Genomic DNA, 18,666 nt, shown 5'->3' on the forward strand with positions numbered 1-18,666 from the left:
CTGTCAATTGAAATATCTTGAAGGAACCATAAAAATCACAGGACACAAAGCATTTAACTAAAGAAAACAAAAGGATTGGGAAATTCCAGAGAAGTAACTGTCTCTGTCACAGTGATTAAGTCTTTCAGGGGCCTCCTATGAATATTGTGATGAAAAACAAGCACCTAACATGCAGAATTTATGGCTCTGCTCTGTAATTAGTCCTTTAAAGCTTCAGAGAGGTAATGACTGAAAGTTAGTTAATTTCAAACCCAAACTTGAAAGGAAATCTTTAGTCTGTGGTTAGAAATACACTAAAAAACTAAACCTTGATTTATCAGTCTTCTTTATTTATTTATTATTTAGAAGACTGCCCAAGAACAAGGTTAATAGCATTTCATTGACAAAGGAAAAGATTCTACTGAAAGAAGAGGAATGCAAGTGGGTATCTACACTAGATTCAAAAGACAGGTTACACAGAATTTCAAGCTGCTGAAGAAACACAACAGGTCTCATATATATACATATATATACATACACACAAACACGCACAAATCTGGTAATTTTTTGTAAATTTATTTTTTCCCTGAAGTGAGCTTAATTCTTTAATATAAAATTTTCTATTGAAAGAGAAAAATACATATTTTTTTAAAGTAATTCTGTCTAACGCTTTTGGAAGTCTGCTGCAACAAAGGCAAAGAATTCTTCCCTCCCATATTACATGAGCAGAAGAGAAGTTTTAAAAAATTTCACTGGAGGTAGTAAAATCCTGACATAATAAATTCAATTGAAATTAGCAATACATTTACCTTTCTGTCATGAGTCCACTTGGGACAGTCACAGTCTGCTTCTTGCATGCTTCCAACTGCACGCGGAGAGTTCCGGAAGGATGGGAAGGGAAGGCTACAGCAGCACAGAAAACCGTTCATTCACAGAAGGAAAGAGACTGCCTTCATCAAGCAGCATTTCCACCACCTGCTCCCTGGAGATACCGGAAAGCAAATTCTATCTATTTGATGTAAGACAGGTACTATTAATGCCACAATAATAAAGTAGAAAAGAGTCTAGCTTGCAGATTTCACGTAACAAGCTAGTAAATGACAAGCTCCTAGAACACTGCCAAAAAAGGAATCTTAACAATCATGTGAGGAAAAGGACACAATGAAATTTTAAGCTGGCAGTACATGTGCATTTCTAGTATTTAAGGTATCAGAATCTTTACTTTCATTGTAGAACTCAGTAACTTGGCTGGTAATGTTCTCCAAATTTTACTAAGGTATTAAAGCATCAATAGGTGACAAAGTTATATCCTTCCTGAAATCCTATATGATAAGATTACATTGGGCAAGGATCTTTCTTGTAAATTAATTTGAAAGTCTAGAAGTAACATTTCTCTGTTAATAATGAACAATTTCCATTTGTTTTATACCAAGTTCAGTACTGTAGGTGAAGAGTGAACATTCCAATTCACAGTCGCAGATTTTAGCACATACACCTTTAAATATCCATTCTTTTTTCTTGTTTGTGAAAGCTGATTACTACTAATAGCCATAAGCTTGCATAAAGGATATGAGCCCTCTGCCACACAACTGAGCATTTATTTTTGCACTTCTTAACCCATTGGGTTTTATGGAGTCTCTTTGATGACAACACTTTAGATGCCACACCGTGGCTATGTAGTTTCCTTACTATTTTACTGTAAAGCACTTTCTCACATGAATTTTTAAACATGTCAAATATTTTGCCATAACCAGATCTCTGTTGACAAGAATTATGGAATATTAGAAGTAAGGCAAAATGTCATTCTATGATAGTAATCTTTAAGAGGTCTTGAATATCTGAAACATTTATCTTTAGTACTTTCAAAACTGTCTTGTTCATAAGAAAAAAAAATAAATTAAAAAATGCAAATTGGAATATAACATAAATATTCAATTTACAAACATGCTGTATCCTCTTTTATTACTATGGATATCAGCTCCTATGAACATGATGCTCCATATATACATGGTGAACCCACTATTCAGAAAGACAATACACAGAGAATTCCAGTCCAATTATTGGACATTATTGAAAATATTTATTGTATTCAGCATCAGAATTATGTCAATTTAAATAAATGCAATGCCCAGAGACTGGAATCAGCAATGGGTTTTTGTGTGTGATTCATGTTATTATGTGCAGTATATTCCACATACTTTCTTCACAATCACAAAGTTCTCTTATCTCATGTTTCGTACACACTTGCTTCCATATTTCTTCTAACTTTTCACCTGAAACGTCCATGCCAATGTTGTGGAGAATTTGTGCAATCTACAAAAATAATACAAAATAACACAGTTCATGTAATTCTGGTCAGCATTTTGTTAAACTATATTGAGTCTGGCTTTTACATATATTAGTAATCTCTATTTGCCAAAGAATATTTTCCTACTCTTAAATAAAAACTACAGATCACATTCTACATCCTTAACCAAAGAAGTTCCTATTTAAGTAAATCCAAATCTTACTGTGATTAAAACTACACAAAATTGACTGTAATTAATAAAATAATGTTGGTACACTACTTCAACATTGGAAAAAATCAAGCACAGAAGACTCAGGGAAAAGTAAATGTTTTTTAAAAGCCCTAAGTCAAGTTCTGTTTATCCACTGTTTTTGCTGTTTGCAGTTATCAACACAAATCAGATTATATATCATCTGCATTTCACAGCAAGAATACTATACGCAAGATCATCAGCTAGTATAGATAAGCAGGTGAAGTGATTAAAATAAAATGCTTCACATCAACTTTGGGCCTTGCTATAATTTTACACCAAAGTAATTCAGCAAAACAGGAGGTTTTCTATATTTTCTCACTTGAATGCTTCCTGCTGCATGGCTCATTACACTGACCTGTTGACTCATTAGAGGAAGGTAACTGTAGAAGAATATTGACATATGACTTGTGCTTCTGTTAGTATTAGCAAACGTTTGGCTTCAACTGTATCATAAATGTGTGTATGCATGTGTGTTATTTTTATGGATGCTTTGATAAAGTAAGACCTTTAGCGAAGTCAAATCAACTTTGTTGATCATCTTTCTCTAAAGCTGTCTTTTGTATAAATACAGGCCTGATCCCCAGTACAGCAAATCTTCAGCTTCATCTTAGCCAGTAAATCTATGAGTTTGTACCAGCCGAAATTGCAGGAGGAAACAGGGACTGAATTTCGTTTCTTTAAGCAGAGGTGTCATTTCAGTTAAATCAATAATACTACCCATGAGTAAAACAAATCAGATTCGATCAAATGTCTTCAATGAGCTAGTGACATTCAAAAGTTAAACTAAAAGCAATATTCCATCACAGTAACACTGCAGGGACAATAAAGGACTACATGGTCCCATAATTTGGCTTCACCGTATTAACAAACAGCTCTGTCCTGACTCACCAACTGCCATAAAATCATCACTGACCAAACCATTTGTGGTGGTGTGAAAATCCTTTTCTTTGGGGTAGCAATGGTTTGACCTGCTGATAATACTGGACCAATCAAAGGTTCATATGTGCCCTACGGAAATTACATACCCACAGCAACGGAAGAGAAGGTGGTGAAGTAGTTTAGTAGGTAGGTAGCCGTGATCTGAACCACGAGGAAGCAGGGGGCCAGTGAGCCACCTCTGGGGGTCAAGAGCCCCCAGCCCCAGTTGAGGCTACGAGAGACCCAGTGTAGTGTCAAAGCTGGACCGGGTCCCATAATCAAGAGCTGGAGGAGTTTCCTTATTGTCAGCAGCAGCAGAAGACAGCGAAAGCAGCAGCAGAGCAGTCCTGAACAGAGACAGTGATGGTTGCAAGCCAAACAGATAGCCAGTAGCAGCAAGATAACGTGAAGCCGGCTAAGAGACGCAGAGATGTTCCTGCCTGAGGGAGAGCTGGCAACAAAACAGAGGAAAACTCAACAGAGCTGATTTGGGGTAAGACTGTATTACTTTCCCAAAACCCAGAGACCTGCTGAAGAGCAGGGGTGGACTTCCGAACCTTTAGGGAGTCCCTAAATGCAGCAGCAGCTTCAGAGAGAGAGAAAGGAGCCGAGAAACCCAGAGTCGTCCTGAGAGCTGAGCCAGGACGGAATGCGGAGGAGATGCCCTTGTACCTGTTGCTGCTCCTATCATGCTGGCGAGCTGAGACAGAGCAAAAGAGCTTTGGTAAGACTGAACTGAAAGCTGCCTTCAGTGTTCTACCCCAAGAGGAGTGAAGATCTACAAGGAAATTCCCCGAAGGCTCGGGCTCGGGGTTGAAATTTCCACAAAGTAAGAACCAAAATCCTGACTGCCATACTTCAATCTGCTGCCTCAAGAAAATGAAGGACACTAACCAGTGCCACAAAAACTGAAACAAAGGAATTGTGGCCTGTGCAGTGACAGAAAGACTTTTCTCTTTCCTTCTTGGACTTTTATTGAAGGAAAAGAGGAGTTTAATTTAATGTAAATATATATATATATATATGGGTGTAAATAAACCCTTGTAAGTATTTTTCCCTTCCCCCAATAACGAATGGTTGTGTTTTGTCTGAAAACTCTCCACATGAAGTGAAAGAGATATCAAGTCCATACCATCACTAAACCCTCTCACAGGGGCAAATTGTGGGAGGGGGGCTTGAACTTAGAAATTGGATTCCTGGGAGTTTCAAACCACCACACCATGGACTGTCATGTGTGCAGAGAGGGTTAAACTGACCCTCACCTATTGTCAACATTATCATGCTGAATATAAATTACACACTATTACTCAATTACATAACTTCTATTGTCTTCAACAGACTGGATTCCAGTGAAAAAGTAGCAAGCCCAAGAACTATTTTGTTCTTTTGTAACATGATGAGTCACCTCAGGAAACTGTTTTATAGCCAGAATTCACATGCATTTCTAAAAGTCTATAGGAAAACTGGTAGTATTACATTACTCTGGGCTTTCATCTAATAATAATATCATATGATCATAAAATAACTACATTAACTATGATATTTTGAAAACCTTAATTATATATATCAAAATAGTAATGATAAAATGCCAAAACAGTCCATTTCAGGAACGTAGGGTGATTTAACAGACTCAGAGGTGGTTCTGCACTGAATTCTGTATAGTCAGTATAGTGTACAATAGAGTATGATATCTCAGGATGTGTTATAGCTTCAAAGAAGAGCTCTATCTAGTCCTTGAAAGATGTAGTTGGCTTCTCAATCAAGCATGAATTCTATTTACTGTTAGCTATATGCTGCATGCATGCATTTCCTCTTACAGAGCTAGATTATACAATGGTTCATGTACACAACATTCTGACAAGGTATTTTATGGATATGTATAGAATGTGATATCACACCTTTCACACCCAGCCACTAACTAGCAACATTCTGTTCTGTAAAACATATATTCAAACCCCAGATCTGCTTTCAAGCGTGACTGAATATTTAATATAATGAGTAGTAGAGAGGGAGAGGTTGCCAAGGCTTCTTTTCTCATTTAGATTGGAATTTCACATTTCATTGCAATTGTCTCATAAATTGTACTTCAGCTAATGAAGTTATCTCTTTATATTTTTTCACTATAAATTGCATACAAATGTAAAAGCAAAAGAGTAAATAATATTGAAGAAAAAGAAGCAAATTTGTTTCAGTATTTATGTGAGAGAAATTCTGGTCTGTGAGAAAACAGAGAAGTAGCAGCCTGCAGAGATATCAGAAAGAAACTTCCCTACAGTCTCATGTCCTATCTTCCTCTTCAGAAATATGAGACAGCACAGCATTGCTGTGTGACTCCCAATGTCCTCTATCACTGTACAAGTCCTTTGCAGAACTGAGCCTCTGAATATGACTCAGCAGAGCACCTAAAAGGTATATATAAGTAGTTTCCCAAATTTGCCATTAGCAAAACCTGCCAAGTTTGTTCGAGGGGAGACACTTTGGGTAAAATTTTACACTGAACACCTCTCTGTGATAGAAATTAGTTTTATGCACCTGTAAAAATTTTCTTCTGGGGCTTTTTAAGACATCTCATGGAATATAGAATAACTTTTGTTGGAAGAGATCTCTGGGGGCCATCCATCCAACAACATAATTAAAGCAGGGCAAACTTTGCCATTAAACCAGGTTGCTTGAGACCTTGCTCAGAAATTGAATATTTTGGATCTCAATAAAATTAATATCTACCATCTTTATGAATAATTTAGAATGTGAAGAGTACATATATTTCAGACCGTTAAATGGATTGAAAGAAAGATGGTAATCTCACAACAATGAATTTTACAACCTGTGTATTTGATAACATGACTTTCCACTCCCACATGGCTAGAGGAACAATTATCTTGGAAGAATATGCAGAAGAAATTCACTATACCTCTGCCTTTGGTCTCTTTTTTAAAAGCTCTCTTTCGTGCACTCCATTTTGACCGAAGACAGAAGGGAACAATAATGCAAAACTACTGCCCTGGTCACCATAATTAGTTGTGTCACTGAGGCGGCGAATTCGAGGAGCAGGAATATCTGAACGAATAGTTGGAATACCACACATTGGATAACCTGCGGAAACCAAACAACAAGCATCATGGAAAAGCCTGTACGTAAAGACAGTGCCAGGGAGGATAAAACATTTTGTATGAAATAAGAAAAAATGTGATGCTTCATCTCACACAGGTTCAATAACAAGTCATGTAATTTTCTTCCTTGTATCTTTTTTTGCATTTTTAGAAATTTTGGCTTCAGCTACATCATGGAGCATAAACACAGGGAATCTTGAAGTAATATTCTTTTACTTATCCAGTATTTTCTGCTGAAAGTATTTGAGGTGTTTTCAAGAAGATATGGTTCTCCTAGAATTACTAGCATAATTTCTCAAAGACATCTAGATTAACTTTCATGTTTTGAATGGATTAACCATTCCAACTTCCAAGCCACAATCTTAAACAAACTTAGTTTAGATAAATTAATTCACTATTGTACCTTAGTAGAACCTATAGCAATACCTTTAAACTTTGCTCCTGATTTTGTGTTAAGGAATGCCCAGAAGTGAGAAGCATAGTCCAGTGTACTTACAGGACAGTGGCAGACCACCTACTACAGCATTATACTGAGATGATGTTGTTTGATAACTTGCAAATACACGGTCTGTTGGTTTTGTAGGCGTTTTTGGTGCCTTTTCTGAGCTTTCCGGTTCTTTTAACATGAGATCTTCCTGCTTTGGCCGTGGTTCATCTTTTCTCTGTGTGTCTTCAGGAACAAGACAGGCACCTAATTTTTTCCCTATAAACAAAAGTTATGGTATGGCCAGGATATACTATCAACACATTGTAGACTAAGAGGTAAAAAACATTGCTTGAAGAACTATAAAGTAGGTAACGTAATTCATTTGCATTTCTGCTAATGATTCAAAGAGATGTTTTACTTTCTCCTGATCTACAGTATTAAGGAAACTTCCCAACAAAGAACTTCAGGGTTCTGAAATGCATCTGTACCTGATGCTCTGTTGATAGTGAGCAAGGTAAATGCACTCTCTAAATCCTACCCTTATAAAGGAGCACCTAGCTTACAACACAATGTCCCTTCAACAGCTGTTCTAAGAACAAGATCATCCCCACAAGTTCCAAGTATGAAGGCATCTACCTTTAGCAATTATTTTTTCTTCAAACTCTTTAACAGCTGTTTTGTCTTTCCAGTTCAGAAAGTTTGTAAACTCCAGATAATTAATCAGACCATCTTTATCCAAATCACAGCAGTCAAATAAGGAATCCAGGAGCTCATCATCTAGATTCAGATTAAGCTGAAAACAGGACTTTCTTAGGTTGTCCTTGTCTATCATTCCATCACCATTCTATTATAAATAAAATAAAACAGTTGTTAAATTCTATGATTCTATAACCACCATTTATAAAATGACTCTGCCAAAAGAAACACATACATGTGTTCACAGAGTTATCTATACACAAATAGCACCAGACACACCATTTCAAGAACAGTAACGTTGCTGAGTACAGAAATAAACCCTAAGTAATTTAGAAATTAGAAATCTGAATATAAAAGTGTCAAAAAGTAATTTTCAACTTAAATAATATAGTGATTTGAGTGTAAAAGTGTGACAGGGTATTGTGACAAGGTAACAATCTAATCATAAATTTTGGGGAAAAGCCAAGATGCCTTTGAAAGTAAGACATCAATCATTCCAATCACTTTGTATACATTACAATTAATGTTACATATGAAATGTCAATCATATTTTTTTTCCAGAGAGAAAAAAAAAAAAGATCTGAAATTCTGATGCCTGGCAACTCAGTCAAAAAGTACTGCTTGGAAGAAAATATGAACATAATCCCTTCAAACTCCTTTCCCTTCAAGGAGAAATGCCAAATTTTGATGTGAAAAAATTGCTAAGATCACTCTTGCTACACGCTCCTTGCTCGCTCTAACGGGGATTTTTCAAATGCTATTGTGAAATGCTCCAAATACTATAGTGTTTAATTCAATAGATTAAACACACAATAACTATGAAGTTACCTTGTGTTTATATTCTTCACCTATATTTACCTTGCTATGCTTATGTTTCTTCATGGCTGTATCTCCATAGCACAGGAGCACTAATGTCACACATTACATTTATACTTTTTCAGAGCACTAACCTTATCATAATGTTTGAATGCTTTTAGCAACACATCAAAATTCTCATAGTTAGCTTTCTTCAAACTTTGCCGAACTGCAATCAAGACAGCTTTTTCTCTGTTCTTACCACGGAGGAACTCACACGGAACACGGTCATGAAGAAGATCATAAAGTCCTACAAAAATGAACAGTTCCTCAATTAGTTGTGCATATACAGAAAACGGATTAAAAAAAAAAAAAGCTTGCGTTTTTAAGGAAAAAGAGAATTTAAGTTTCAAGAGGCTGATTTTCAGCACTGCTGAACATCTGATACAGCCATTTCATTACAAGATCAATGGTCTGTATAATGATTTCTCTACTCACACAGTTAATATCAAAAATTTTGAAACATCATAATGTAGCTTCATGAACCTATCCACTGCTTCCAAAAGCTTCTGACAGCAGTAGGAGTTACTCAATGTCCAGATAATTGAGAAATAAAAGAACATATGTTATTAATCTACCACTTCCAGTCTGTCATGTTCCAGATACTTATGAGACCCAGTGTAAGATTTCAGATAATTATATATCACTGGTTTCTAGAAAGAAAATGTACTATTTTTATGTTACTGTTCCCATTTTCTATGTATCCTAACTTTATTAATATTTTTAAACACTTTGGCACACTGAGCTACAATCTTAATCCAAATCCCCAAGACACCGAAGTCACTCTCTAGAGTGCAAGAAGTTCATTCAGAGTCCAGTAACAAACATGAGTAGCTCATATAATCCCCTTCTAACAGTAATGTATGTACATTATTTTCTACTTGTTGATAGTGAATTCTTTTGTTCAGTTCCTTCTGCTCTTATAGCACAATTATACCTACACATTTAAAATATTTAACTTTATTACACTACACAGTAATAAATGTATAAAAGCTTATGCACTCTTTGAACAAGCTTTCTCCGGTTGTGACTAATTTAATAACTTTGAACCACTTACATTTTTTGCTTCCTAATTATTGACTGTATTCCCTAGTTATTAAACACAATGTTAAAACAACATCAATCTCAACACTGACTATTGGAGTTGACAAGCTTTCACAATTTTGTCATAATGAAAATTCATAGTTTTTTATTTTTACTCTGCTTTCCACCTCCCTGCAACCTTCAAAAACTTATTATTCTTATTTATTGCTTCTTTTTACTCTTTTTCAAGAAGGGCTGAAAAAATCATTAAGAAGAAAGACGCATCATTGATTTAAGTAGTCATTTTAATTTGTCACAGTTTTCTGCTGTTTCCCATTTTGTTACCTTCAGATACAAAGGCTTTAGAAGAGTAAAAAAAACTCTCAACATGATAATTCAAAAACTAAAGTTTCTTTATTTGTGACATTTATTTTTTCCCCACTAGCAGCTTCAATTCTCAAATTTTCCCTCCAAAAATTTACTATCCATAAATTTTTGTACCTTGCCTCTAAGATAGATAGGAAAACTATATACTACACAACCAACAGCAATTACTTCAATATATCTCATCAGCAAGATAAGATTTGATTCTGCCTTTAAACTCACCATATTCATCTGGAGGGACTACCAATCCAAATGTATGACCTGGGGGAACATTCATAGTTTCTGCCATGCTGTCAATAAGGACATTTCTTTGTTAATTGTCACACAGTTAATAGCCAAAATAAAACCTCTGCTACTATTAAAAAAGTTATAATATGTTATATAATTAGGGATAACCCACAAAAATACATGTGATACATCTGAAATTTTTTTATCAGCACTTTGTTTCAGAGTTACCAGTCCAGAAAAGCATCCCTTTATAAAGCTAATTAGAACATTTGCTGTTCGTAACATAACACAGCCAAGGTAAACATCAACCTTTTGGACATTTATGCTCATTAAAGGGAAAAATATTCTATGCTATTTTTTTTCCTAAGACACTGATAGAAACGTGCAAGAAAAGTCCTTATAACATAGTCAAGTAATAGGAATGTTTAGGATAAGATCACCAACTGAAATGTCTCTGAATAAACTACTTTTGGCTAAAGTGGAAAAACTGAATCACATCTCTGCTTTTCCACATGCAATTTCATGTCTACCAAAACCAGCAACCAAGTCAATACACATCTGGAAAACTTAGTCCGTTATTATTTACCAGAAATTGAAGATGTTGTTGGTGACACTAAGAACTGTTTGTTTATTTTTTAATTTGAAAAAGATGCAATGTTAATTTTATGTTTAATAATTAAATAATTAAAACTGATACATTAATCGAAAATCTCCACCAAAATTGAAATGATAATCAGTGCACTGTTCTAAAGCACAAAACAAACAAACACAAAACCCACACAGAGATGGAAACACTGTAATCTAAAAACTATTACGTGTATTTTTCTTTTATCATTTTCATATCACACATAGGATGCAGATGGTGTAAAATGCACCACATAAGATTAGGTTAGCTTGTATCTGTCTTGTAATACTAGTGCTGGGTTTGAGCTTGCACTGCAACCCATCCCTGACTGATCACACTGCCTCATGTTGCTCAAGCTTCAGGTCTGTCTCACAGTAAACTGGGACACAGTGAAGGGGAGACGAGAAACTGACTCATATTTGTGTTCATTCCTTATATGTACTTATGAGCACAGTTCTCCAGACTAACTTAAGCCTGAGATCTTGAGTTTAAAATCAAAATTTGCTACCGAAGTCAACGATTGTGTTCAGACACAATTTCGTAGAAATCTAGACTATACAGACTTTGTATACACTCAAGAGCCCTAGGTTTGTAGCATGCTTGCATCCTGACCACACTGTGCCTTAGGACTTCTATGGCACTCCATAAACATTCCTCTGTAAAATTATAAAGCTGTTCCAGATCGCCTGCGGTTTATGAAGCATTCTAATGATTCAACTGAGATTGATACGTGCTGCCGGATAATAACAAAATTTAGCTCCACATCCTTTTCCAAGGTAGTAATAAAGTGAGATTATAGGTGATGTAACAAAGATTACCAGAAATAGTGTCAGAGTAAGCAAAATGGTCAAATCCCAGAACATTAGGTGAGATATTTCAGTTCTTTCAAACCTTTCTAACTGCAAAAGATGGGACAGGGGGGAATGTCTTACAGTGCTTGTAATTTGTTTAGTATAAATTTGTTCTTGGAAGGTATCTTTGCTTACTTACGGATCAAGAGCTTTTCCAAGCTGAGGTTGAAATTTTTCCTTGAAATCATCACTTCGTTTCAATACAAGGTTAGCTGCTCTCTTCCTACAAATTATGAAAATAACTCCTACACATATTTGTTTAAAAATATTCAAGAATTTTTCAATAATATTTTAAAATGTTATTATATGTTTAAAGGGAACAGCAACTCCTCTGTAAGACAAACACAAACTCAGTAATTGAAAAATTTTCCTATTTAAAATCAAAGGACTTTACATAATGCTTGAGACATGCCAAGTGGTGTTATACTATGGTAGAAGTGATTTCGATCAACAGTTCTGAAATCACACCTTGCATTTTCTGTAGAGTTCAATACGGCTAAGTAGGGCATTGTGAGATGCAAAATTTCTTCAAAAACGAAGACTCACTCTTCTTAAAAATTCACACGACTAGTTAACTCATTGCAACTTACGATTCCAGATCAAAGACCCATTTTAAGGTCTTGGCTGTATTTCGCCCATCTTCAAAGCGAGGGGTTTCCATTCCATATACAAAAGACTTGTTGAAGTGTGAGTTATACTTCCTATTGACTGCTTCCCCTGCAGAAGTAGTAAGCATATCAACCTATATACAACACTTCAAGAAGAAAAATACACCAAGTAGCTTCACTCTTCAGACAAAACAATGAAGAAACAAAATCAAATAAATAACGAACCGGTTCAATTAAAGATAATTTATGTTTATTGTGTAGTTAGGAATAATCTCATTGTCAAAAGTGAAGATAAAAGGCAAAATAAAATGCAGGAACTACTTCAGTGGTAGAATAGTTGTATATTCTTTTATGTCTGATTAAAGACAACCCCAACAGAATAATAGAAACCAGGTAGAATAAGTGGGGAAGGTCATGGAAACAAATCACTTTATGATGTCTGTAAATAAGCAGAGGTGTGGTCCATTTGATTTACTGTTTGTTTTTTAAAAATGTAGAAAGGCAAAAAGTGGTTTTGAGGTGCTGTACTTTCAGATATACTCTTGCTACATCTTTTTGTCACAGAAAAAACTGTCATTCTATTTCTTCAAGGTCTTTTAAATCACTTTTTGAAAAGAATGGTGGTTAGAACTTTCAAAAATATAATTCGCTAAATGCTTTCTAATAAAGGCTTCATCTGGCTGTATGGCAGCATAGAATTTTTATGTTATTGCCGGGGCACATAGCTGATTTTTCTTTTTTTTCTGGCTTTCTGTTTCTGTCTTGGTCTCTCCATGATCTTGTGGATGGAAGTTACAAAGAAGACAGAAACAGGTAATGAATAATTCAACCAAAACACTTGAGAAAGGCAGGGGAGAAGGGAAATGAAATTACAAGTTTGGCCAATTTATACCAATACTACTTGTAGTAGAATTTCTCAGTGAGACAACAGTACTATAATTTCACCTCTACATAACTCTCTACACGTAAAATTTACATTATTACAACTGAAAGATCTGTATTGCAGTTTCTTATATGTTTGGCCTGCATCTACAAAACTCTGGCTACTAGCACAAGCAGCAACTTTATTATAATAGTAATCTTACAGACTGGCAATTTAAGTCTTTTGGCCTAAGTGGAAATGATGGAACTGGGAAAAATAGAAGTGGCTGCAGAAGTAATACATGTACTGTGTTTTAGAGTCCTATTTGTCTCTCTCTTCCTGTGCAGACCTGTGAAATAAAGGGTAACCACCCCTGAACAGATCATGTCACACAAGTACAGCCTCCAGAGGCTGAAGCAGTGGAGGCACAGCCCACTGGAAGGGCAGGGACAGAGGCTGTGAGACGGACTCACAGGCAGGATCCTGTGGGCTGCATTCCAGAGAGCCACCCAGCAGCCTGAAATTTTTGGAATTAGCTTGATGGTGAGCTCCTCTTTAGAAAGTCTGGCTGCTCTGAAATACTGTTTGGATCCTGACAAAAGAGACCAACTAAAGCTAAAAGTACTGGAATGGGTTGGGCTTACAATCTGTGGCTTTAAGGCCAAGATTGCTTTCAGTGGCAGACAGTGCCAAACTCAGTAGGCAACCAGGACATCTATGAGTTTCTAGTTAATTGGAAATATTCTGCTTTTCAAACAGCACCCAAAAGAAATCAGGCTTCCAACTCCTTCATTAAGCTCTTACACTGTTTAAAACGTCCACCATGAAGCCATCTACCATTCTAGAAACAGATCATGCTCTCTCAGATGCATATTTTTTCACATAATTACTTTTAAAAACAATTTATATTGTATTAATACAGTGGTAAAATTAATAGTTTACATCTCAAAAAATAGCATACAGTATGTGTTGAACACATGTAGAGGAATTTTTATGGGGTTTCTTATTAGCTTCTGAACTTACCCACGTCATAAGCCTCATGTGACACAACATACAAATCATGTCCTTCTCTGGCTTCTTTATCCACTTCCTCAAAGGTTTTTGGTGGATTTACAAGCACTCCAGCTGGTATATCTGGAAATGAATGTATGGTTGGGGGAGATAAGGGGGTGGGTGTTTTGTTTGTTTGGCTCTCAATTTTAAACAGTATCTTGTTAAAGAAGTTGCTAATACTGTGGAAGAATGATAGTTCTTACCACATTTCTAGGCAATTTATAGTCAGCCTATAGTTAATCTAACGTGACATGGGACTAGGGAAAAAAAAATCACAGAAATCAAAATGAACTTTTGCAAGAGAGCTTCATGGGCAAGACATATGTGATTTCCTCCAGTCTATGGAGGAAAAATGGACAGGTCAAGGAAGTTTCTTTCATTAGATCTATTAAAACTGTTGGAAAAAGAAAAGTAAGTTGACAGCTACCTAAATAGTTCTACAGGCAAATCTATACACATGGATCAGGAACAGAGCTAAAGGCCCCACCAGTTACCATATGTTCCTGGGTTGTTTCTTCACTATAACTGAAAAAGATAGTTTTAGGCCTTTCAATAACTGTTATAACAATTTTGCTGTTAAAATGGAATTGTTGGAAGCATAGAGCATGTGCTAGACACTAAACTGCAGATTATCTTGTATTTACAAGAAATATATTTTAATGGTAAATTTTCCTACCTTTGATGGTTTTTTTTCCAAATGTAGTATTAATTATATCCAAGCCCTCAGGTAACATAGAAGATTGATCATGTGTTCTACCCAAACGTTCTTCACGACTACTATAGTAGATTGTTTCTTTCAGGTCTTGTACCTTTTCTTGAAAAACAGTTTTAGGAATTGGACTTATCAATGAAGCTACCTAAAGACATCACAAACAACACAAGAGGCAGGAAAACCAGGAAAAAAACATCATTCACACATCAATATGACTACCTACACATATATACAAGAACAAAAGTTTGCTCAGAAGTGTTCTAATGAGATCTTATATGGTTACGCTGATATAATTTTATCCACCAAGTTGCAAACCAAAACTGTAGCTTGAGAGAAGGCCACTAATAATCAGTGCTATGCTAAATCTCCAGCTAAATAAAATACTTATTATGAGACAGAATTTTTTTTTTAATGCTAGTTTTCCACTTGTTAATTTATGACTGCAACCTTTCTTTTCTTAGCACATATTAGAAACTAGAGTCAAATTATAGTATGACCAAAACTGAAGCGATTTGCTTTTTCAGGTTGCCCATCAATGTAATGGGGACTCTAGAGAAGGTTTATGATTAGACTCTCATTGAATGTTATATAAAGAAATATTGAAAAAAGTAGTAGCAAATACAATTGATCCAAACCCACGCTTCGCAAACTCACTGGGGTTACAACTCTTCCTCCAGTTAATATTTGATTAATAATGTGAAGTCTTCAACAGACAGTACAGGCTAAACAAATCAATCCATTCATCATAAAACTTGTGAGGAGGGACAGCAAAACCTGGTTGTCCTTCATTTTGGATATGTCTAATAAATGTCCTACTCAATATCCTCTAATGTCAGGCCCTACTTCCTTCATAAAAGTGCATTTTTACTAACACAACTGTTATTTTTAGACATGTGAACACTAACTATGTGATAAAATCACCAAGACCGCTTCAGTTGTTTGATTACAGATTACAAAAATAATCTCTGAAGAATACACACAAAATAGTCTGACATGCCAAATCATCACTTTTTAGCTAACAAAATCAGCTTCAACCCAAAGGTAAGAAAAAAATACATAATAATTACACCAAACTATAAGCACGTTTTCAGCAGTTTTCTTGATAAGACCTCAACTGCTTTTATCTCTGTAATCCATAAGAAGAAAGCAGAAAAATTTGTGGATAGAAGACTGTTCATTAACTTAAATCTTAAAATTAAATTAATAATTCAGTAGTCACTACAAAAATTAAGTCACTGATAAAAGTCACTGAACTTCAAGTGTTTTCCAATTTCAACCATGCTAAATAAATCCTGATTTGACCTCAGAATTCAGGTAATTCACAACAGCTGTGACATACTGCACTATAAATCACTCAGCTATGTACCTTTATCCCTGACTATGAAGAAATAAGCTGCTGTTATTAAGAACACTCTTAAGGGGTTCATTCTTAAACAAAAGTAAGAGTCACATTCTTACACTGAATGAGGAACGTGACTTTATGCCATGTGTCAAGTGAGTTGCAATGTCGGGATCATCTGCTGTGCCGTAGAATATTACTTTAGCACCAGGAGCTGGATCTGTTGTATTTCGAAACTTTCGCACAGTAGTTGGAGTAATAGGCTATATATAAGGTAAAGCAGAAACAATTTTACACCAGGTATTCACAAAACATTAATGAAAAGAAAATGTACTGCAGACGTTTCAGTGTGATTTCACAGAGGTAAGAACAAAATACAAGGATGCTTTAGGGCTACAACACATACACAAGCACATGCTCCTGCAGATGCTGATATTGTGAGTCTAAGGTCAACATAACCCAACCTAAATTTTATCAAACCAGCGTTGCTAAGTTTCAACTCTTCTCATCTTTAATTTGGGTAACTGCTATTTCACATGTTCTTTATGAAAAACAGATGTTACACTTATCAATTTCAGAAACCTTGAACCAAATTCACAACAATTCCATCATGAATGAAACAATTTTGGAAATCATTTAAACCAGAGTCTGGGGTTTTTTTTAAATTATCATTTAAAGGGAGAACTGTATTCATGGGATCCATTTGTGTCTCAGTACCCTCTGACTCTTCAGGGGCATGGGGAAGGGCCAGTGGGAATCACAATTCTGAGGGGCATCCTTGTAAAGAAGAAGGACCTCAATCAGAAGACATATTAATTCCAATAATAATTACTACAATTGTATTACCATAGGAAAAAACTGTCTAAGTAATTCTATTCAGTCCTAACTAAGCATACATGGTGACTTTTATAAAACAGGTGAAATGAAAAAGATCTGCCAGAAGTGTTTTCAATCCTGCCAGCTACTCTTTATGATCCCACGTGACAAAAACCAACACTGAAACCAAAAAATAGTAGTTTCTAAAGAAAAGAGATGTAGAAAAAAATCAACAAGGCTTCACTGATTTTTTTTTTTTTTCAGGGTTTGTCTCAAAGCACATTCACCAATGGGAAATCATTACAAAAGTTTCACAAGGAGCGTGTGCAAAACCAACTCACTCTGGGTAACACCTCGGTGAGGCAACTCGCAACCGTGCCAGCAGCAGGACGCAACTTCCTAGCCTAAACAATGCAATCAAAAAAAAAAAAAGGCATAACCAAGCTCACTGTAATAATGCACACAACTAGTGTGTGTGCCGCGCGCATTTTTGGGGGGAGAGAGAGGGCTCGCAGGGAGATGCTCCTCCCCGTTCCACACGCTGCCCCTCTTCCAGCCCCTTCTGGGCGAGACCCGGCAGAGGGGCGGGCGGCTCCGCGGCAGCGGTGGGACCCCTTCGGCGAAGGCACTCACGTCCAGCTGCTCGGGAGTCCCGTCGGGGTCCGTCCCCTCGGCGTCTGTCCCGTCGGGGCAGGGCGGCGGCTGCCCCTCCATGGCGGCCACTCACCCCGCCCGCTCGGCAACGGCGGCGGCAGCGACGGGAGCGCTCGTGCGAGGCGGGCGGCGCGGCCGCCCCTCACAGCGCCCCGCCATCGCCCTCGCACCCAGCGCCCACCGCCCGCCTCCCTCACAGCGTCTCACCATCGCCCTCGCACCCAGCGCCCACCGTCCTCCCCTTCACAGCACCCCGCCATCGCCTTCGCACCCAGCGCCCACCGTCCGCCTCCCTCACAGCGTTCCAGCATCTCCCTCAGAACCCGCACCATCCCCCCGCATCTCCCGCCCCTCGGAGAAAGTCAGGAAATCAATTGCGCTCAGGCTATCTTGCAACTGTCATGGAAAAAAAAAATAAAGCGCAACCACAGAGGTAGCACATTTCTTAGACCAGGCCTTGAAAATCTACCGGGTTTCAGACAGGTGGGTTGAGTCTTCTTAGGGTTGAAATGAGGTCTTACATGGTCAAAAGTCTGATCAAACTTTAAATCTTTATTATTGTAATAAAAACTACAGCCCTTTTCACAAATGTTGTCAGGTGTATAAACGTATTAATAAAATATTGTATGCTGAGAGTGTTTCTCTAGAGGAAACTGCAACTCCCATCCACACAGCACAGAGGTGGGTGACAGCATTACCCATATGAGTGCTCTTAATGTTTGTCTTAAATGAGTTAACACCTCGTATATCTAAACCACTGTATTTGCCTTTTAGAAGCAGATGCCGGTTATTGCAGAAAAGCAGCATGGGTAAGACTGAACAAGTCTCAATGCTATTTAACAGACCTTCAGCTCTCACAAAGACTTTTATTCTCAGATGACATTTAGCAAACTCTCCCCTTCCTCCCAGCAAAACATCAAAATTTAATCACATCCTGCTCCATTCTCTATAGTCCTACGATGACAAAACCAATTTTAGATAAACAT

General features: G+C 36.8%; 1 protein-coding gene across 2 annotated transcripts; it reads right to left on the minus strand.

Moving 5' to 3' along the window:
- Nucleotides 1-587: 587 nt before the first annotated feature.
- Nucleotides 588-17,771, minus strand: EFHB (EF-hand domain family member B). 2 transcript variants are annotated; one of them, XM_027675371.1, is made up of 13 exons: nucleotides 17,660-17,771; nucleotides 17,368-17,430; nucleotides 16,330-16,473; nucleotides 14,836-15,016; nucleotides 14,130-14,240; nucleotides 12,227-12,353; nucleotides 11,776-11,859; nucleotides 10,155-10,222; nucleotides 8,621-8,775; nucleotides 7,611-7,818; nucleotides 7,044-7,238; nucleotides 6,349-6,530; nucleotides 588-2,292 (listed from the first exon to the last, which is right to left on the minus strand). In XM_027675371.1, exons 1-13 carry the CDS (start codon nucleotides 17,738-17,740, stop codon nucleotides 2,146-2,148), a joined length of 1,746 nt encoding a protein of 581 aa, XP_027531172.1. In that variant the 5' UTR covers nucleotides 17,741-17,771; the 3' UTR covers nucleotides 588-2,145. The 2 variants fall into 2 exon arrangements, with proteins under 2 accessions (XP_027531172.1, XP_027531171.1); XM_027675370.1 differs by having other exon boundaries at nucleotides 589-2,292; nucleotides 7,044-7,250.
- Nucleotides 17,772-18,666: the final 895 nt, after the last annotated feature.

Source organism: Neopelma chrysocephalum, unplaced genomic scaffold, assembly GCF_003984885.1.
Source record: "Neopelma chrysocephalum unplaced genomic scaffold, ASM398488v2 Primary Assembly neopelma1_26, whole genome shotgun sequence".
Taxonomy (NCBI): domain Eukaryota; kingdom Metazoa; phylum Chordata; class Aves; order Passeriformes; family Pipridae; genus Neopelma; species Neopelma chrysocephalum.